General features: G+C 31.1%; 1 protein-coding gene across 1 annotated transcript; it reads left to right on the forward strand.

Moving 5' to 3' along the window:
• The first annotated feature begins 6,582 nt into the window (after positions 1 to 6,582).
• Positions 6,583 to 10,235, forward strand: LOC149057529 (uncharacterized). The gene is made up of 3 exons (XM_089222163.1): positions 6,583 to 6,897; positions 8,827 to 8,986; positions 9,234 to 10,235. The coding sequence occupies exons 1-3, from the start codon at positions 6,735 to 6,737 to the stop codon at positions 9,895 to 9,897; spliced, it is 987 nt and encodes a 328-aa protein (XP_089078289.1). The 5' UTR covers positions 6,583 to 6,734; the 3' UTR covers positions 9,898 to 10,235.
• Positions 10,236 to 19,186: the final 8,951 nt, after the last annotated feature.

The following is a 19,186-nucleotide window of genomic DNA, read 5'->3' on the forward strand; positions in this document are numbered from 1 at the left end:
TTCAGTTATGCACACACCTTACAACGTACTACGCAATGGCGTATATAGGCCGTGGCCACTGGGTTCATCTAGACCCCGAGGTCCCTAATGTATGTCCGAGTTTGAGAGCCACAGGACCTTGATTATGACATTAAAAAAAAATATTAAATATTTTTTTTTTTACTTAAATTTTATTAATGCTGTATAAAAAAATTTAATCTGGAATACGAAATATAGCCGTTGTGTTTATTATATTTTATGAATATTATTTAATTATACATACCTACGTCATATGGTTTGTCAAGCGGGCTATTATAGTTTAAAAAATAAATTGTCATAGCTAGTACGAGTTGTAAGCAGTAATTGCATCACAACTATTCTTATAAGAATTCTGTTTCTTAGGCAGTCAATATCACGTAGGCTTAGTAGTGGGTGGTTTGGTAAATATTTCCATTGAAAATGACGGGTATGGCAACTAATATTTGGAAGAATAAGTGATTGAAAAGTTCGCTCAATTGTAGGCTTGAAAAGTTATTTTTTAACTATAATATAATAATAAACATCATACTACAATATGTCACTATATTTCAGTGGCGTAGCCAGAAATCTCTCAAGGGAGGAGCCCACCAGATATAACACCAAAATCATACGTTTTAGTATATTATAGGTATTTTATATTTAATTAAGATTAAGACAATTAAAGTACTTATATTAAAGCATGTACAATTTAAGTAATGTCTATTATTTTGACCAGTCTTGAAGTTGCATTCTCCTGGCGGAGATTTTTATGAAATCTTGTGCTATTTCCTCCACAGTTACATTTTCTTCCTTATTAATGTTTTCATATCAAATCATTATTTAATCATACATTATAAAGTATTAAAGTATAATACAAGTGCCGATTACTGAGTAGTATTGTGTTATACTATTATAATATGTACTACACGGGCCAAGGGGGGGGGCCTGGGCCCCTATGGGCCCCTCCCTAAATACGCCACTGCTATATTTATAAGTGATAAAATAATAAATATACGAGTATTTTTCAATAAAGCACTTTTTTAATTTTTATAATTATGTAGACAGGATAAGCCTCGTGTTACATAATTTCGTAATATCATATAAATCACTGTTAAATAATTTATACACGTAGATGTTCAATATTTAATTTCTGTGTTAAAGAGGGCCTCTGTCTTTTGCATGGTCTTAGAGCCATCAAGTTTTTCGTTACGCCACATGGTACTACGTAATACGTATATATATATATATATATATATATATAGTTTGATGCATATTTTATTCATCGGTTCGCGGGTGAGCCTTGTAGTACGCCGAGACGATCATAGACAGATAATAAAATATGTTTACGTAAAAATACGCCATCGACGGAGTGATGGTGTAAATCGCGTTACACGTGGCGCATGTTGGCGTAACGTAATGTTGCAGGCTGCATGCCCTGCATCGGTAACTGTTAACACTATAATAATATATATTAACGATGTAACGCCGCAACGACACGTTTCAGAGGTAACGACAGATGAATCGTATAGTTATCCGGTACCTATTATGGTATTATGTCGTATGCGGACAGTAACGAAACAGTAACGCACAACTTGGAATAGAAAAGCCAAACGGGCTAGTGTTTAATCCCTGAGACGACCAGTAACGGCGACACACACACGTGCCGCACAACACGAACATGTTAAAATAAAAACGATTTGTCATCCTGCCGTCCGATTATGACGGGTGTCCTCAACGTTGCACAAAGAAAAATCAACGATCGAAAGACGGAAAACGATAATACAGTATGGGGTATTTGATCAAATGTTATTTAACGATTGCGCAAACTGTATTAGTGAGCAGTTATAGCTGTACAAAATAAAATGTCACTTCAAAAATGTCTCATCAGTCCGGCGTGTCAGTAACGATCAATAATCAAAAAGTAATAACAAACATCGTGTATGTTACTGTCTACGGGTAAACACAAACAACGGTAATTATATCCGAGTATATAACTGAGTACACCTAACGATAACTGCATGTATGCGATGTATTCCGGCTAGAGATGTGCGTGACGAACGTGAGCGATTTCTATATTGACCATCATATTATGCATAATGTATGACGGCGACAGTGGCACCACATACTATATACATAACATATAATATATATCTACCACACAACAATGCTATATGACATATATAGTATATGTGGTACAGTACCACTGGTACTACGGTACGATTGTACGGCGACCGATGTGTTCGCGCCGGCGCAATGAGTATAATCACGCGTTTTGTTTGATGGACAGGCGCCCACGGAATCGAAACTGAAGTCGACGATGGCTAGACCTGCAGACGACAAGACCTTCAGATGTACCTGCAGATGACACTATTCGTGACGACGTGAGCAACGGGCGTCTACAAGCGGCACGAACCGCGTTAAAAAATGGTCACGATATCGACGTATAGCGATACTGATTGCGATGAATATATGTATCGTAGGCATATAATCAAATCAGGCATTTTACTAAACGCCCATCATAGGCAAACAGTCAAACAATTTAATTTTTATATGCAATTTCACTACCCGCTTATAGAAATCATTAGTGAAAACTGAAATTCCTATTTCAAGTCAGACAAATAATAAAAATGAAACATTCTGTTTAACAAATGTTAAATATGTTCCAGTAAATTCCACCAAGCAATAATATGTAACAACAATATTAACGACTAAAAATTAACAAAATATTGTAATTATAATGTAATTTTTTCAGTTTTTATACTCATACACGAAATTAAAAATATTACATATACCTACGTTTTTGCATAATTATCATAACATTCATAACATTCATAACACAATTTTTAGATTCTGAGCGGAGCGATGAATGTATTGATTTTACCATGATGTGTGTTTTTATTTATTATTTTTTTTTTTGTGTCTGTCATCGCGTTTTGGGGCAGTAAAAGTGCTTCGATTTTTGACTTCAGTACCACGTACGTTTCAGTACCTCGTTTGATCAGAAAGTGAGTCTAGTTGGTACTTTGGGGGATCAAAAGTAAAAAATTCTTAATATTTTTCTAAATGGTTGGGACAAACAAACTAAAAATTAAGGGTAAAACGGAAAAATTTTTGACTTAAGTTGAACTATTCATATATAGGTATTTGTAATTTTCGATCATTATTAGTTTTTTTTAAATTAATATCGATAATAATTTATTTGTTTGGTTAGAAAAGCTTGAAAATTTAATACAAGGCACCTAAACATATTGTTACAATAGTAGTTGAAAAATAAAATAAATTCATAGTCACAATTTATTTTTATAAGCATTCAAAGTTTGAATTTTGACAAAACGCGTAAAAATCACAAAAATTCGCAAATTATTTTAAGCTAGAAATTCATAAAAAAATTTTTTTTTAAATCTAAGATTTGAAAATTTTTAATAATCTATATAATATATCCTAGGACCTAGACAGATAAACCGTCTCCGCTCAGAATCGTTTTTCGTGTACAATGATATAATATCATTGGATTCAAATTTAATTCCATCCATTAAAGTAACCCACTTGTAACCGAGATAGGGGTCGTTCTCCGACAAACATAAATTTAATAACATGATATAAGAAATTGCGTACTCAGGTGTGGACGCGGCTTAACACGCTGCACAAATGTATAATATAAAATTGCATTTATACAATATAACAATATCACTACAAAACAATACTTAGATATGTTATTCGTATACTCGACAACGTGACAGCTGCCGATAATACCTACCGATCCGTAATCTTAACGATAAACTGATCACATGATAAGTTACACGAACATTATGGCTTGGCTATCTAAATAATGTATCAAAATGGAATTGTAAAATTCCTATTTGATATTTTCTAATGATTATTGTCACAACGGTAATGTCGCATAGTCTGTTATTTGGACGCCAATGCACCATATCCGCATATGTGTTGTCTCCGTCTTACAAGTGCGTAACATGGCAAATTTACACTCAGCAGACCACGGTTAGCTCCGTTAGTTAAAAATTCAAGTGAATTAACCTTTTATAAAATTTAAAGATAAGAACATTATCTGTGTTAGTATTTTCGGAGTCGGTAAATTGCGTCCCCCAAATAGGTCATAGTTATATACTACGTAAATTGCGGCCCATGTACTTTTAAAATATACGTAAATTGCGTCCCGGGTAGGTATATTTGAAATGTACGTAAATTGCGGTCTGGGATATTCTTATTTCTGGTCGGTTGTACAATTTAAAGATAAGTATTAATCTTTGAATGGTCGATTTAGATAATAATATGTTCACTAGGTAATATAATAAATTACTAGCGCCTAGCAGTCAGTGTGCATTTGATCGAAGACCTTATTTAATAACACATTTTTACTGATCCATAATTACTAATTGCTTATAATATATTTTTTAATTAAAAACGAAAAAAAAGAACGAAACCAATATTTTTAATCATATCAATATTGATACAATTATATTGACAGCCCCACAGCCCTAAGTCTGAAAAATGAGAAGGAAAATATTTAATTTAATATGATTGATAAAAAATTTTGGCTAGGTAATAAAAATTGTACCCAGGCCGCGATTTACGTATATATAAAATACAGCCAGGCCGCAATTTTCGTATGTGCAAAATATGTCCGGGCCGCAATTTACATAAAAAATTTAAAATGGGCCGCAATTTTGAATTTACAGTGACCCAGTATTTTGTATCTCTACTTTAAATGGGGTTGCCCGCTTTTTATTTGGAAAATGACAGCTCCAAGTGTACAATAAAAAAAAGGTCATCATTTTCAGTGTCACATACGATAACGGCATAGACGCATAGTAGGTACAATAAGGTACATCCAGGGATTGGAACCTGTTGAATTTATCTGTATCGGTTCCGGTACTGGTTCTCCAAATATAAAATAACGGTTCCGGTTCGGTTCTGGCTCATTAATGAAACAAAATAAAGGTACAGGTTCCAAATAATTTCGGTACCGGTTAAAGCTAATTGTTGGTAGGAACATTAAATAAATATTATTATTAAATTCATTTTTATTTATAGATGATAGGTATGTAACATGTATGTAATTTTCTTACAAAAATGTACAAAATATAATATGACCTACTATTGTAAACTATTCGGTACTTCTGAGTTATATATAACTCAATGTTAAAACACAATATAATATTGTATTACCATTTACCATATATTATTATATTAACATTATAACGTACTAACTTTATGGAATATATTATGATTCTTTGATTAATATTTTTATATTTGTATCTATTTTGAATGGTGGGATGTAAGATTTTATTATAATTTATAAGTAGACTTGAATTTATTAGAGTCAACGAAAACTATCAACTGACAAGGTCATTTCTAAAAATAAAAATGATTTCAATACATTATTATGGTGTTTACACTTTACTGTATAGGGGAAAACATTTCCAATAATTCCAATTAATATTATTTTAATAATTGTAGAAGTATAAAAGTATAATAATTTTAAATACCTACCTATCCGGAATGCGGGTTTTGTATAGGTCTATAATATTAATAGTAGGAGAATTATTAGAAAATTAAGATGATCATACATAGGTGAATTACCTATTTGAGGTTTATACTTTATACACAAAACATTAAAAGCAAAAAATTATGATAAATAAAATTAATATATTTTGGAACCTAAAAGAACCTATTATATAATATAAAAATTCCTGTTTTCGGTTCCGGTATTTTATTTTGTTGAATAAAGGTTCTGTTTCGGTTCCGTTCTTAATATTTTAAATGCTCCGATTCCAGAACTGGTTCTTTTAGGTTCGGTTCTAGTCCCTGGGCCGTATGTTATACTTATCATACTACTTATAAAAATGTCAAATATGATAGCTGATGTCTGAAGTCTTTAAGGTTATACGATTTATATACAGTACTATCTAATAACCAATTTCACAAAAAATGATAAAATATTAATATATTTATATCGAAACTCTCGATCAGATCGATGATGGCTTTTTATAATTTTATAATTTTACAATATTATTACTTAAAAAAATACTGGCAACAAGCAGTCAATAGATGTGAAAACACCGACCGGTTGGTAACCCTAACTTTAAAATCAGAGGAAGACTGAGAAAAACTTTTAGGCGATGGAGCTATCTCGAAAACGCAAACGAGAAAGACGATAAAAGTGATGGGAGTGATAAAGACAGAGTAAAATAACTTTTTATGTACTCTGTGAGATGTTTCATTTAATTTTCAATATATTTAATCTACAGTGCCCAATTATGCCCGGTCGATGTTAACTTATTCCAACCTTGCCCTTGAAAATCGGGCATTGTGCACAACTTCCGACTTTTCTTACTTTGCCCGAAACATATGAATTTTTCAATATTTCAATGAAACATCAACGTAACGTGGAGGATGAAACGCGCTGCAAAACAATAAGTCAATTCATATAAAATATTATGTAACTGTGTAAGTAATAAGTTAAGGTGCGATTCCTATGCACGCGTCTAGAGACGCGCGGCTGACGCGGCGCGATTTAATTTTAGCCGCGCAGGTACTACTTTACTTGTTTTTAAATATAACCGATTCCTATGACCGCGGCCGCCGCGCGTGGCGGTCGCGCGCGTCTAGCGCCGCGCGGCGACGACCGCTTCGAGGGCAGTCAAATCGCACGAGCCGCGCGGCTATTCATATTTTAATTTTCAAAGTTCGACATTTCGTTAACACTGTGTGACAAAATGTCTTCAAAAGTGTCATTCACAATAGAAGAAGACATACTATTGGCTGAATCTGTAAGAGAACATCCATGTTTGTATGACTTAAAAAATGCCAATTACAAGGATCAACAAATAAGGGACAATGTATGGAAGCTTATATCAAATAACCTGAATAATAAAAGTGGTAAGTAGTATACCTATTCAACATATTAATGAAATTTCAAAATTAATTGTTAATTTGTTGAATACCTGTCAGTGTAGACCGTAAAGTAATAGGTATCTAGTTAGTGTCTATACAATTTGAATTATTAACATGTAGGTAGATAATTACCTAAATTAAAATAAAATATTCTATCTTCATATTATCATATTAACCTAAATGAAAAGGTACATGTACACATAATATCGTATTATATTTATTATAATATAGTAAGTCATCTGATATATTTTAGCTAGATATTTATTTTGTGTTTGAACTCAACACTGGAATCTGTATTTTATTAATTTACGATTTTAATACAATTTAATAGAACAATTTACAACATTCAAGAAAAATAAAGTAAGCACAAGTATTTATTTATTTTTAGTTATTATTACTTACGTACAACATACACTGAATAATAGTTATTTATGTTAACATTACATTATGAAAAAAAAGTACATTTATAAATAGATGTTATTTTCATATTATTTATATATCAACTGCGTGGCTAAGTATAACTAAAAGAATATGTTATTGTGGAACTGGAATATCTATTCTAATCTATTAGATTGATGATTTTGCCACGGAACAGCTCCCTGTGGACTGTTGAAAAATTTTTTAAATTCGTCCCTCACGAAAAACCCCTCAAACTTTGCATATCCTCCTGCTCTTGCCAATGACATCATATTTTCAGATGGTTGAGGTTTGTTATCATCGAAGTTATAATAATAGTTGTTCGTATTCTCCAAGTAACGATCGCGAAGTAAATTGTGAAGGCAACATGCAGTCAAGACTAAATTATCCACCGTTTCTGTTTTTAGAGATATTGGTGTATAGAATACTCTGAAAATTTGGCTTAGAAGCCCGAAACTATTCTCCGTAGTTCTTCTCGCCCGGGAAAGTCTGTAGTTGAATACGGTCTTTTGATAATCTTTTCTAGCCTCAATCCTAGAATAAGGACGCATCATATGTCGGTCTAGGCGAAATGCCTCGTCCCCAATATGTACACACGGTAAAGATACATTGGAATCTGGCAGTTTTTCAGGGGAAGGAAAATATTCACCGGTTAAAATTGTTTTAGAGATACTAGATTTATTAAAAATTCCACTGTCCCCTTCTTTACCATAGGACCCAATGTCCACAAATATAAATTTACAATTAGCGTCCACAATCGCAAGAAGAACAATGGAAAAAAAATCTTTGTAGTTAAAATATAAGCTTCCGCTCTTCTTTGGCGAAAATATGCGGATGTGTTTCCCGTCTATGGCACCAACACAATTTGGAAAATTCCACTTGTTCCAAAAGTCATGAGCAATACGTACTAAATCTTCTTTTAATGGAGGTTTTAATAAGACTGGTGTTAGACGAGTACTTAAACTCTTTAAGACTAATTGTATTATACGTGTAATATAACTTTGAGAAATTCTGAATGAAAAAGACAATGACCTGAGCGATTCTCCCGTTGCCATATATCTAAGAAAAAAAAACGTAACATGTTAAATACATTTTTTTAAATTTATAATATATAATATATTTTATTTATAAAAAAATCCGATATTTCTGCTAAAGTAGTATTAAAATAATTAAAACTGGTTGCAAATAAAGAGCCCCCCCCCATACACGGAACGATTTATCGGTCGCACAGACAGATTGATACGTGCTCGCGAAGCGTCAACATGCCAACCACCGACCTGTCGACAAACTTGTTGGTGCGTGTATGGTATTGTCGAAGCACAAATTATACAATATTAATATTTTATTTAAAATTAGACCTATGTTGATCCGACATAAATTGGATATTTATTTTATTTTGGCATGTAGATATAATATAATAATAGTAATAATATATTTCTAATTTCTGTATAGTTTTATGAACTGTAATATTTAAATGAATAATTATTATTATTTCAGTTGATGATTGTAAAAAGAGATGGAAAAATATGAAAGATACGTATAATAAACATAAAAGGAGTAGGAAACTAGGGACGGGATCATCGACAAAAAATAAACAAACAAAATGGGCCTTGGCAGATACACTATCGTTTATGGACGTATGTTCTTACGAACGAACGTGAGTAATAATATATTAAATACATTGTACCTAAAAACCAATTCATCTTACAGTTATAGAAATTGCCCATTAATAATAATTATGGTTCGAAACTAATGCACCTATGCGGCTATGCGCTTAAATTAATACAAATATGCTTTAAAAATGTACAATTATTTTTTTTCTCACAATTTTATAATTTGTACTAAATATCTATTATAAATAACACAGAACTAACTATTTTTTGTTCATTTATTATATTTTGAAGGGGACTGACTAATTTTAATTCTACGGTTGAAATGAACAATAGTGAAGAAGAAGATAGCTACTTAGAAGTAACGGTTGACGATGAAAACAATTCAAGTGATGAAAACGATGTTTCACAGAAGTCTGCAACAGAAAACACTACAGTTCAGGAAACTGAACTTGAAAATAATTTGAATACAAAAAAAACAAAATTATTAAAAGAAAAAAGGCCTACTAAAAAACTAAAACAAAATGAAGAGTTAGTGTCATTGTTCAAAAAAAGTAATGAAGAAAGACAACAAATTATAAACGCCATTAACAAAGTTGAGGAAGATGATGATCCCATTGATTCATTTTTTAAAACAATGGCATTAACAGTAAAATCGTTTCCTCAACATTTGAAAATAAAAGCCAAAAAAGAAGTGTTCAACATAATTACGGATTTGGAAATAGAAAATAACAGCACTACATTGACATCAAATAGAAATATTCAGTCAACAAGTAGCTTATTTTCATCTCCAAATCCTAGCATACAATCATCGTCAAACTCAGGATTTTCAACATATGATCGTCCAAGTCCATATGTTTTTCCAGAGACTAATGATCGTCAACCTGGAAATTTGACTCAATCGCTCGGTGATAATAATTATGAATTACTTCAGTACGACGATAGACAGTACGAATAAGGAAAATATGATAAGGTATTTTTATTTGTTGTTTCAATAAGTAGGTATCTATTTTTATTTTATGGTTTATTATACAGTTACATTTATATTTATTAATTCTATTAAAGGATGAATTTTTCGTTTATTTTAAATATATTTTTACAACAATAATATTCGGGGTTCGAAAAAGTAATATCATTCATTACTATTATTATAATTTTTTTGTTTTATTATATCTTTACAATTTAAAAACTATGTTTGATTTTATTTATGTTTATTTGTAATAATATTTATTATGATGTATTGGCATTTTTAAAAGTTCATTTTTATACTGCGTTATTATTTTTTATTAAACGAGAAGTTATACACAATTTATTAAGAATAAAAATGTTTTTATACACATTATTTAAAATTTGTATTACCTAGGTATAGGTACTATAAAATATAAATTATACTACAAACATATATTATTATGTTATACATTACCTCAACGTGACTGCTAGTTTTTCAGCAGCAGATATTGGTTTTCTAATTTTGATGCTTGGGTTGGTTTTTATGTCTTCCTCAACTAGGTTCAATACATAATTAAATTGATCCCAACTTAATCTAAAAAATTCCCTGAATTTGGTTTCGTCTCGCCATAAATGTTTTTCAATCAGAACACTGAAAAATCCCTCAGCTTCCCTGGCTAAGTACATTTCATGCACTTCATTTTTATTTTTTGATACAACGTATTTTATGATAGCTTGTTCTTCTTCTACTTGTTGTAAAAGAAGTAGTTTTAAGATCAATTTTTGTTTTTTCGTTAAGGACATGGTTAAACTAGTAAAATTGTAATATTTTAAAACACGTTTTTATGAGTATACAAGTACAACCGTTTCAAATAGAGGACTTGACACAACTACGTGTACGTGCGTAATTCTAGTCCCGTAGTGTTCTAGCCGCGCGTCTCCTGACGCGTACATAGGAATTAATATTAGATCGCGCGGCTAAATAAATGACCGCGCGGCCAAAATTCAAATCGCGCCGCGTCAGCCGCGCGTCTCTAGACGCGTGCATAGGAATCGCACCTTTAGTATTGTATATAGTTATAATTTTATTTCCACTTCATTTATGACGTGTAGCTATAATATTAATATTTACACGACTGTTTAAGCTGAATAAGATCATTATAAGAATACGTCATACGGCATACAGTATATTTATACAGCTACATTAGTCATTAAGATTATTCGCGAAAAAGCGGGTAAGTATGAGTGGATGTCGCTCTGCAGTACAACAGGTTACAAGTGGGTTACTGTAATGGATTTACAACTATTAAATTTGAATTCAATGATGTAATATCATTGTATACGAAAAACGATTCAGAGACACTGGAGACGGTTTATCAGTCTGTGATATGTTATTCAGTAGGGGTGACGGTATTTTTTTCCTTCGATATTTCGGTATGATATTTTTATACCGGTATGAGTCGGTTTACCGAAAATATCATTATACCGGTATTTTGATTCGATATTTTGGTATTTTCAATATTATCGTTATTCCGGTATTTGAGTATACTATTTCAGTATACCGTGACGACGCGCGACAACGGTAAGAACTAAACAATACGGATCCGACGGTCCAACCCGCATCGGTATTTGATATAATATATTTATTATTTATTATATAAGTGTTTCTATATCGAAGGCCCGTAGTAATTTCCCACTATAAATTTTGTACAGTTTAAAAATAGATTAAAATATTAAATTACTAATTTCGGTGTAATCGATATTTTCAATACTTCGGTAATTCGATATTTATGATATTTTCGGTATTTTCGATATTACCGGTATGCCGTTTTTAAAAATTGAACGGTATACCGGTATAGCGATCTCAAGTCAATATACCGGTATTACCGTCACCCCTATGTTATTATGTTATCGTATTAAAAAATAAAAAAATAAAAAACGTCGTCCGTAATTATTTAATATTATAAAATCGTGAATCGTACTTTTTTCTCCTTTAACCGTTTTTATTTCGAGTACCGTTTAGAAAATCGAAAAATTACCAGTTCAAGAAAAGATGCTACACTTGATACTTTTGAGCAAGTTTATAGAGGGAGAAAAAGTGTTTACACTGTTTACAGAATAAAAAAGAAAAAGAAATAAACATCATTGTAAAACCAATACATTACCCTCGCTCCGCTCAGAATCTAAAATGAATATCTTTGTAAAAACATATATTTTATTAAAACCAAATGATGAATATTTAATAACATTAAGGCTTGTAATAAAATATAATGATTAATCATATTTATTTATCATATTACCATGGTAAGCATGCCAACGAACTTATCGTGGTTAATGCTAAAGGTTAGCTCACTCATGCATTGTTTAGGTAAAAAGAATAGTTTTGAGCCGTATTGAAAACCTTACAAATATATTTATAAAGATATTCATTTTTTTTATACAAGCAACGACGTGCGGGATAGCTATAGTCTATATATATTATGTACATAAACAGTGTGATATTCCACCGCTTAGTAGGTATACATAGATATCAATATCAGCTGTCGAGCTGTCACTGCCGAGATTTATTCAGCTATAGGTGACGCCGCAGACAAACATCGTCCTGGATACATTGGCCGTTGTTTGTGTTTACCCTCGCGTGTGGCAACATCACATTTCATATTTTGTAATACTTTGCAGTATTTATTAATGTTTATTAGCATTACCATTGATTTTATAATATATTATAAAATCAATGGCATTACTGACTACTGTCACGCTGTCCGTCTTCGCCAGCGACATCATACTTTTGTAGAGAGTTGTTCGTTGTTCGCACAATCGCCAAAAAATACCATTTGAACATCGGATCGAGTGCTGGCTGCATCCGAATTGCATGCCAAAAAAAAAAAATGTCCGAATTGCATGCGATTTCTTAAAGGGGTCTGTCCGAATTGCATGCCACCTCATAAAGGGGTCTGTCCGAATTGCATGCCGTGTATCAGCAATAGTTTATTATACACTTATTCTATTAGGTATAACTTAAAATTTTTTTTGAACTTTTCTAATTTGAAAAAAACCGCATGTATAGAAACGCTCTGTGATATGGTTGTTACAACTGGTTAATTTCTAGATTGAAATATTTTAAACTTTAGTTTTATTTTGAACTATATTATTTACTATAGTATATTAGACATACGTATCGACCGTATCGTTCACTAAATTGTCTGTAGCTCAAATGTATAAGAACTATTATATTTTATATTAGTCTGAAATAATCTAAAATGATCGAAATGATCTAAAATTATAATTATTATTTATTTAAAAAAATGGACCAAATAATGTATATTATTTTTATTATTTATTTAAAAAACAAGACTAAATAATGTATTATTATTTTAATTATTTATTTAAAAAACTGGACCAAATAATGTATTATTATTTTTATTTCAATTACCAAATTTTATATCATCATTGTAATTATTTATTTAAAATATATCATGCACAAATGTAAAATACATTCACTTTATTATACTAAACTAAATATAATAAAAGCCCGTTCTTTCAGTGGAAAAGTAAGTTAAATTAGAAAAGTTTAAAAAAAAGTTTAAGTTATACCTAATATAATAAGTGTATAATAAATAATAATCCATTAACCTCATAATCTGATGGCATGCAATTCGGACAAACCCCTCGATGAGGTGGCATGCAATTCGGACAGAACCTTTCAAGAGATGGCATGCAATTCGGACATCCCAATTTATGTTTTTTTTTTTTGGCATGCAATTCGGATGCACGCCGAGTGCTATACTGCTATATCATACGCCGCACGATCACTCATTATTTTGTGCGGAACTTCGAGTTACCTATCGCGAGCACCGGGACGATGAGACATTTTGACTTTGATGTTCTTTTGTTATGTGGCTGTCAGGCTGTGTATTCCACCGCATCTCACCGCTTACTCACCGTCGCGAAAACTAAACGCGAGCCGCAGTATTACACGTCTTCCGTTTTCCACTGATCTTCGCAGCAGGCTGTTCGTCGTGCGTTACCGAAAATCGACTGGTTTGCCGTTACCTTTGTACCTTGTACGTGTAATGCGTCTTTACGGCCTCGTGCTCATTATACCGTAATCCGAGTGTTGTGTGCTATTTTGACGTTGCGCCGTAATTAGCATTGTACGCTGTCACACCGCCATAATTTATATTTTTACGTAACAATTTATAAATTTGTCATCATGCGCTCGTCACGTATAGGTAGTTGATAAAAAAGACATATATTAACCACTATAACCACGTTTGATTGAGATCGCTGCTGACCATCGTCAGTACGTCGATCATTATTATTGGTTTATTGTTATTTTATATTTTTCATTAATATTAGTGTTATTATTATTGACTTTTTATAATTATATCATTATCATAGTACTTGGTGGGTACGTGTAAGTGCAGTGGCGGCTTGAACTTTTTTTCCCTCGAATCACGTTTAATATTTTTACACCACCCACCCTAAAATATAGTTATTAGTTATTACTTATTATTGTACATTATCTGCTGAGTACACAAATTATATTTATTATTTATAATTTAATATTTAAATACCAACCTGCAAAAATGGTCCAATCTACCTTTTCCAACTATAAGACCTACCCACCCAACCACCCATTAATATTTTTGTGAATCACGTGATTCAAATATACTCCCTTCGAGCCGCCACTGTGTAAGTGTAACGTGTAAAGTGTATTACGTCTAATGTTTTTTTTTTTATTTATGTAGGTACCTGAATACACAACATAATATTAATATGTAGAAATATATAAATCGATTACGTATACTCACTATCCCGTGTATAATTATTAGAGCCGCCAGCCGGACTCGATGTGTTTGACCATCTATAATTGAAAAACAGTGTTCAAATCATAGTGCCATTATGCTATTAAGCATAATACATTTTATAATATATATTATATACATACCGATTACCATGCACCATATATTTAATGGCTCCGATCACATGGTGTACCTAATTCTAATAGTACCTATATTTGTATTGAATATTGATGCAGTTTAATATACTTATATGGACTAAAATAAAGATATAAGATATAACCATTCGAAATGCGAATGTGACCTAAAAATAAAGCAACTTGAAAATTTCAAGGACAAAATAATTTTCCTTTATTGATTTTTCAGAACTTAACAAATAAACTACCTACCAATACTGATAAATTTAGTTAAAAATATTACTGTTTAAAAAAAGTTGAAACCTCAGTATAATAGGTAATTAATCAACGAAAAACATTTCTGAGAATAAATGTATGAGGAGTATTCATATTTATAGTTATTTTACCACTTGGGAAATTGTAAATTTTAAACCCAAACAATATAATAATAATACTTGCACGTTCATATGTCATATCATTGACTTCGTAAATAATAAATATAAATCACAGTCAATAAAATATAATAGGTCCAGACGTGTCCTTAGAATTTGTAATTTTGATTGATAAGCACTTATTTAATAACACTCCGTTTTCCCCTGCAATGTATAGTATTTTGTCTACAAATGCCTATAATGATATCCGGACAATTCTTTAAAATCGACTATATCGATTAAACGTTGAGTAGGTCACGGCACCAATTAATTTTCAATCTATTAGGTAGATAAAATCGAACACCAGTAGTCAATTAGGTTTAAAATTTAAATCGAATGATTTTTTGAATATTCCCAGAATAAAAATCGTACGAATAATTGTTGAGTTATATTAATCTGTATTTAACAAATAATGATATAGATGTTCTTAGTACGTAACAGTGGTATTTGTTGTCTCCGTCTTACCAGTGCATAATATAGCAAATTTACGCTCAGCAGAACACTTGTAGCTCCTTTAAAAATTACAGTGAATTGACCTATTATGAAAGTGTACCTATAGTAAGTATATTATCTGTGTTTGTACGTTGGTTTTTTACGATAATTCAATTTTTAAGTGAGTTATGAGCATATAATATACAGGACATTAAAAATGCTCATAACTCACTTAAAAATTGAATTATCGTAAAAACCCAACGTACAGACACTATAATTTTTAAACTAAAGGAGCTACAAGAAGTGTTCTGCTGAGCGTAAATTTGCTATATTACGCACTGGTACCTAAGACGGAGACAACAAATTCCACTGTTACGTACTCTTAATGATAATCGTCATGGTAATTTGAAAATTATAGTGATTCATATTTATCTAAAATATAAATAATTTGAATAAAAGTTCCTTTTAGTATTCTTACTTCTTAGTTAAAAAATAACTGAGGAACTACTTGTTCGATTTTTGAATTCGTTTCAAAAAATTAACCATCCAGAAAGAGGGGGCGAAGCCACGAAGGTGATTCTCATTTGAAAAATAGTTTGTATCGGACACTCCTAAAGTCCATAAAAAAGTTTAAGAATTTGAAATAATGGTTTTTAAATAATACATTAAAAATTCTAAAAATAGGAATTTGAATAAATACAATATTATTTGAGTAAAAATGGGGGTTATTGTGCTTGGTGAATGGTCATGTTATTATAAAAATTAATTAATACAACGAATTCTCTAAAAGTGATCAATTTCTTCTATTCGCCCCCGTGTACATATTCATAGTAGTCCCACGCTTAACCAGTGTTCGCTATAGTCAGGGCATCTTCAGAAATCAATTATTTTATTATGTAGTCATATTTATCACAACAAAAATGATGTAAACTATTCCCAACCCACCTAAATCTCGCCTAGTCTCGTTTAATCTGGATTTTGATAATCCAGATAGAGTTCGGTACTTCGGTCCAACCACATCATCCGGATCAACCAGACTCTACACTTTATATTATATAAATTATATTTAAAGCTTAATACAAAATAATCTAAGTACTGCAGTTGATACTTTAGAAAGGTTACATTATTTATTATTGAAATATTTCACACGTACCTACATAAACATAACAACATTGTACATGAAAGGGAAAACGTGAAGATAATCATTAATAATAAACTATGCGAACAAAACGATTCCTTGTTGACTGGTTGTAGTTTCCTACTGTGAGGGATCGACGTGGATTGTGTAAAAATGGTTGGTCCGGTGAATTGACAAAACAAGTCTAGATGTGAGTACGTACTCACACACATATGTATAAAATAGGTTAGGTATTTGCCATACATAATGCGTGTAATATGATGTATTAATAATAAATTCTGCGGTGTGCAAGCATAAAATTCAAGTACTCGTGTATATATGTGTATTTCGCCTGAATTCGACAGAAGGGACTCTTTGGCACAATAATTGATGAATGGCCGAAATACCGTCTTAGGTGGCTTCAAGTTTGTGACAATCCGTACAACCCATTTGTAAAAACTACGTCGAAAAAGAATAATAAAAAAAGACTGAATCGCGTCGACACCATATACCCAGAAATCTGGTTTTGACCTGCAACAGCAGCAGAAATGCAGCATAATATAATCGGTCAACTGAGTTTCCATGCACTGCATATTCCCACGGATGCGGACTGCCAATAATACGAATATAATTATAACAATCGATATAATACTTTTTTGTTGTTATTTTTCGCTACTTGTCACTATTATTGACTGCTGTTGTTCCGTTTTCATATAATACTAATGGATCGAAAATCTTTTGTACACACTTATATAATATTAATATGTACTAAATTCAAGATATCGCAAATACATAATAAATTATTATGTTAATATATTACCCGACATATTTTGATTGAACGGTAAATTTAATTTTTATTATTCAAGTCTTTATAGTGTACATTTCAATAATTAATACTAATGAAAAAAGATAAATTAAAATATATTATAAATAAACTGATGTACATAGATACGCCAAAAAAATATAATAATTATGAAGAAATTCTAATAAGTGTAAAGAAGTTAAGAGAAGAACTGTAAACTAAAAATCACGAAATATAGGTTGTTAAAATATGGGATCTTGTTTTTTGTCTTAGATTTCAGAATTCAGTTTTTTTTATCGTTTTCCAAAGCTTTTTGCCATTATATGTCATCATAAATTTATTTTAAAGACATGTTGTATTCGATTAATAAAGAAAAAAAGTATAGAATTACAATTATTACTGCAGTTAACTGATTATTGGATACCAAAGAAGACTAACAAAATGTTGAAATGTGTTAATTTTGTTTGTTTAGTGCTTATGTGGCTTATTTGGTCTTGTGTGGTTTTATTTATTTCGTTTAACACAATAATATACTCAGTTCGGAGGGAACTGTCAAAAATCACAATACCAGTGATAAGGTATACACCGTAGGTCCGTAAACCGAGTCTTCATACTTAGGAGGACGTCTAACCCGCATGTGTTGTCTCCGTCTTACACACGTACGACCTAGCAAATTATCGTTTGCTAGTTTCAATAGGGACAATAGGGTATTGTCAGTTTTGATTAGAGTGAATCCACCCATTATCAAACTTTTAGGTAGCAACATTATCTGTGTATCAATTATATATGTTATATTTTCTATTATATTATCAGTAAGTTTGATGACCCTGTATGTCAGTAACATTTTATAATGAATAAAATAAAAAAACTTAATTTTGAAATCTAAGATTAAAAAAAAAGGCCAACAAATGAATTGGCAATAACAACTCAAAAGAACACTCACAGAAGATTATTCAAAAAAGAAATTATTATAAAACATTATGTACATTACTTTCGGGCTTTGATTATAAATACTATTATTGTACTATCATTATTATTAATTAATGATATTATGCAAAATTTAGTAGTGTATATTATTAATTATTATACACAGTACTGGAATAGGAAAAAAGAGGGGGGGGGATGCAAATATTTATAAAAAATTGTGTTTTCTTGAAGCTTTGTATTTTCTACTGATTAGAATATAATAAGAAAGGGTAAGTTGAAGCTCGAAGTATTTAAGAGAGATACTCAGTTTCTACTGTAGAACAGAAGTCAAGTGTACCTATTTATTGATTAATTGATTATAGCCTTATTATAGGCCAATGCCAATGTAAAAGATAACTTATTTTAATTCAATTATATAACACATTGTATAGGTACCTACAAAAAACAATTTTAAGTGGAGAACAGGAGATGGTTCGTCAGCCTATACCAATTTATAAAGATATTTTATTATATGTTACTACTTAATATTTTATATTACTATTAGTAATTGGTCACTAATACGGCACACACTATACTTATAACCAGCTTAAAATTAATCAAAATACTTTGAAAATGTCATTGTTTACCTAAAGTAAAATGTTATAATAATTATTAATTATTAATATGCATAAA

The sequence above is a fragment of the Diuraphis noxia genome, unplaced genomic scaffold (genome assembly GCF_037042655.1).
Source record: "Diuraphis noxia isolate RWA-SAM2 unplaced genomic scaffold, SU_Dnox_SAM2 contig0003, whole genome shotgun sequence".
NCBI classification, from domain to species: domain Eukaryota; kingdom Metazoa; phylum Arthropoda; class Insecta; order Hemiptera; family Aphididae; genus Diuraphis; species Diuraphis noxia.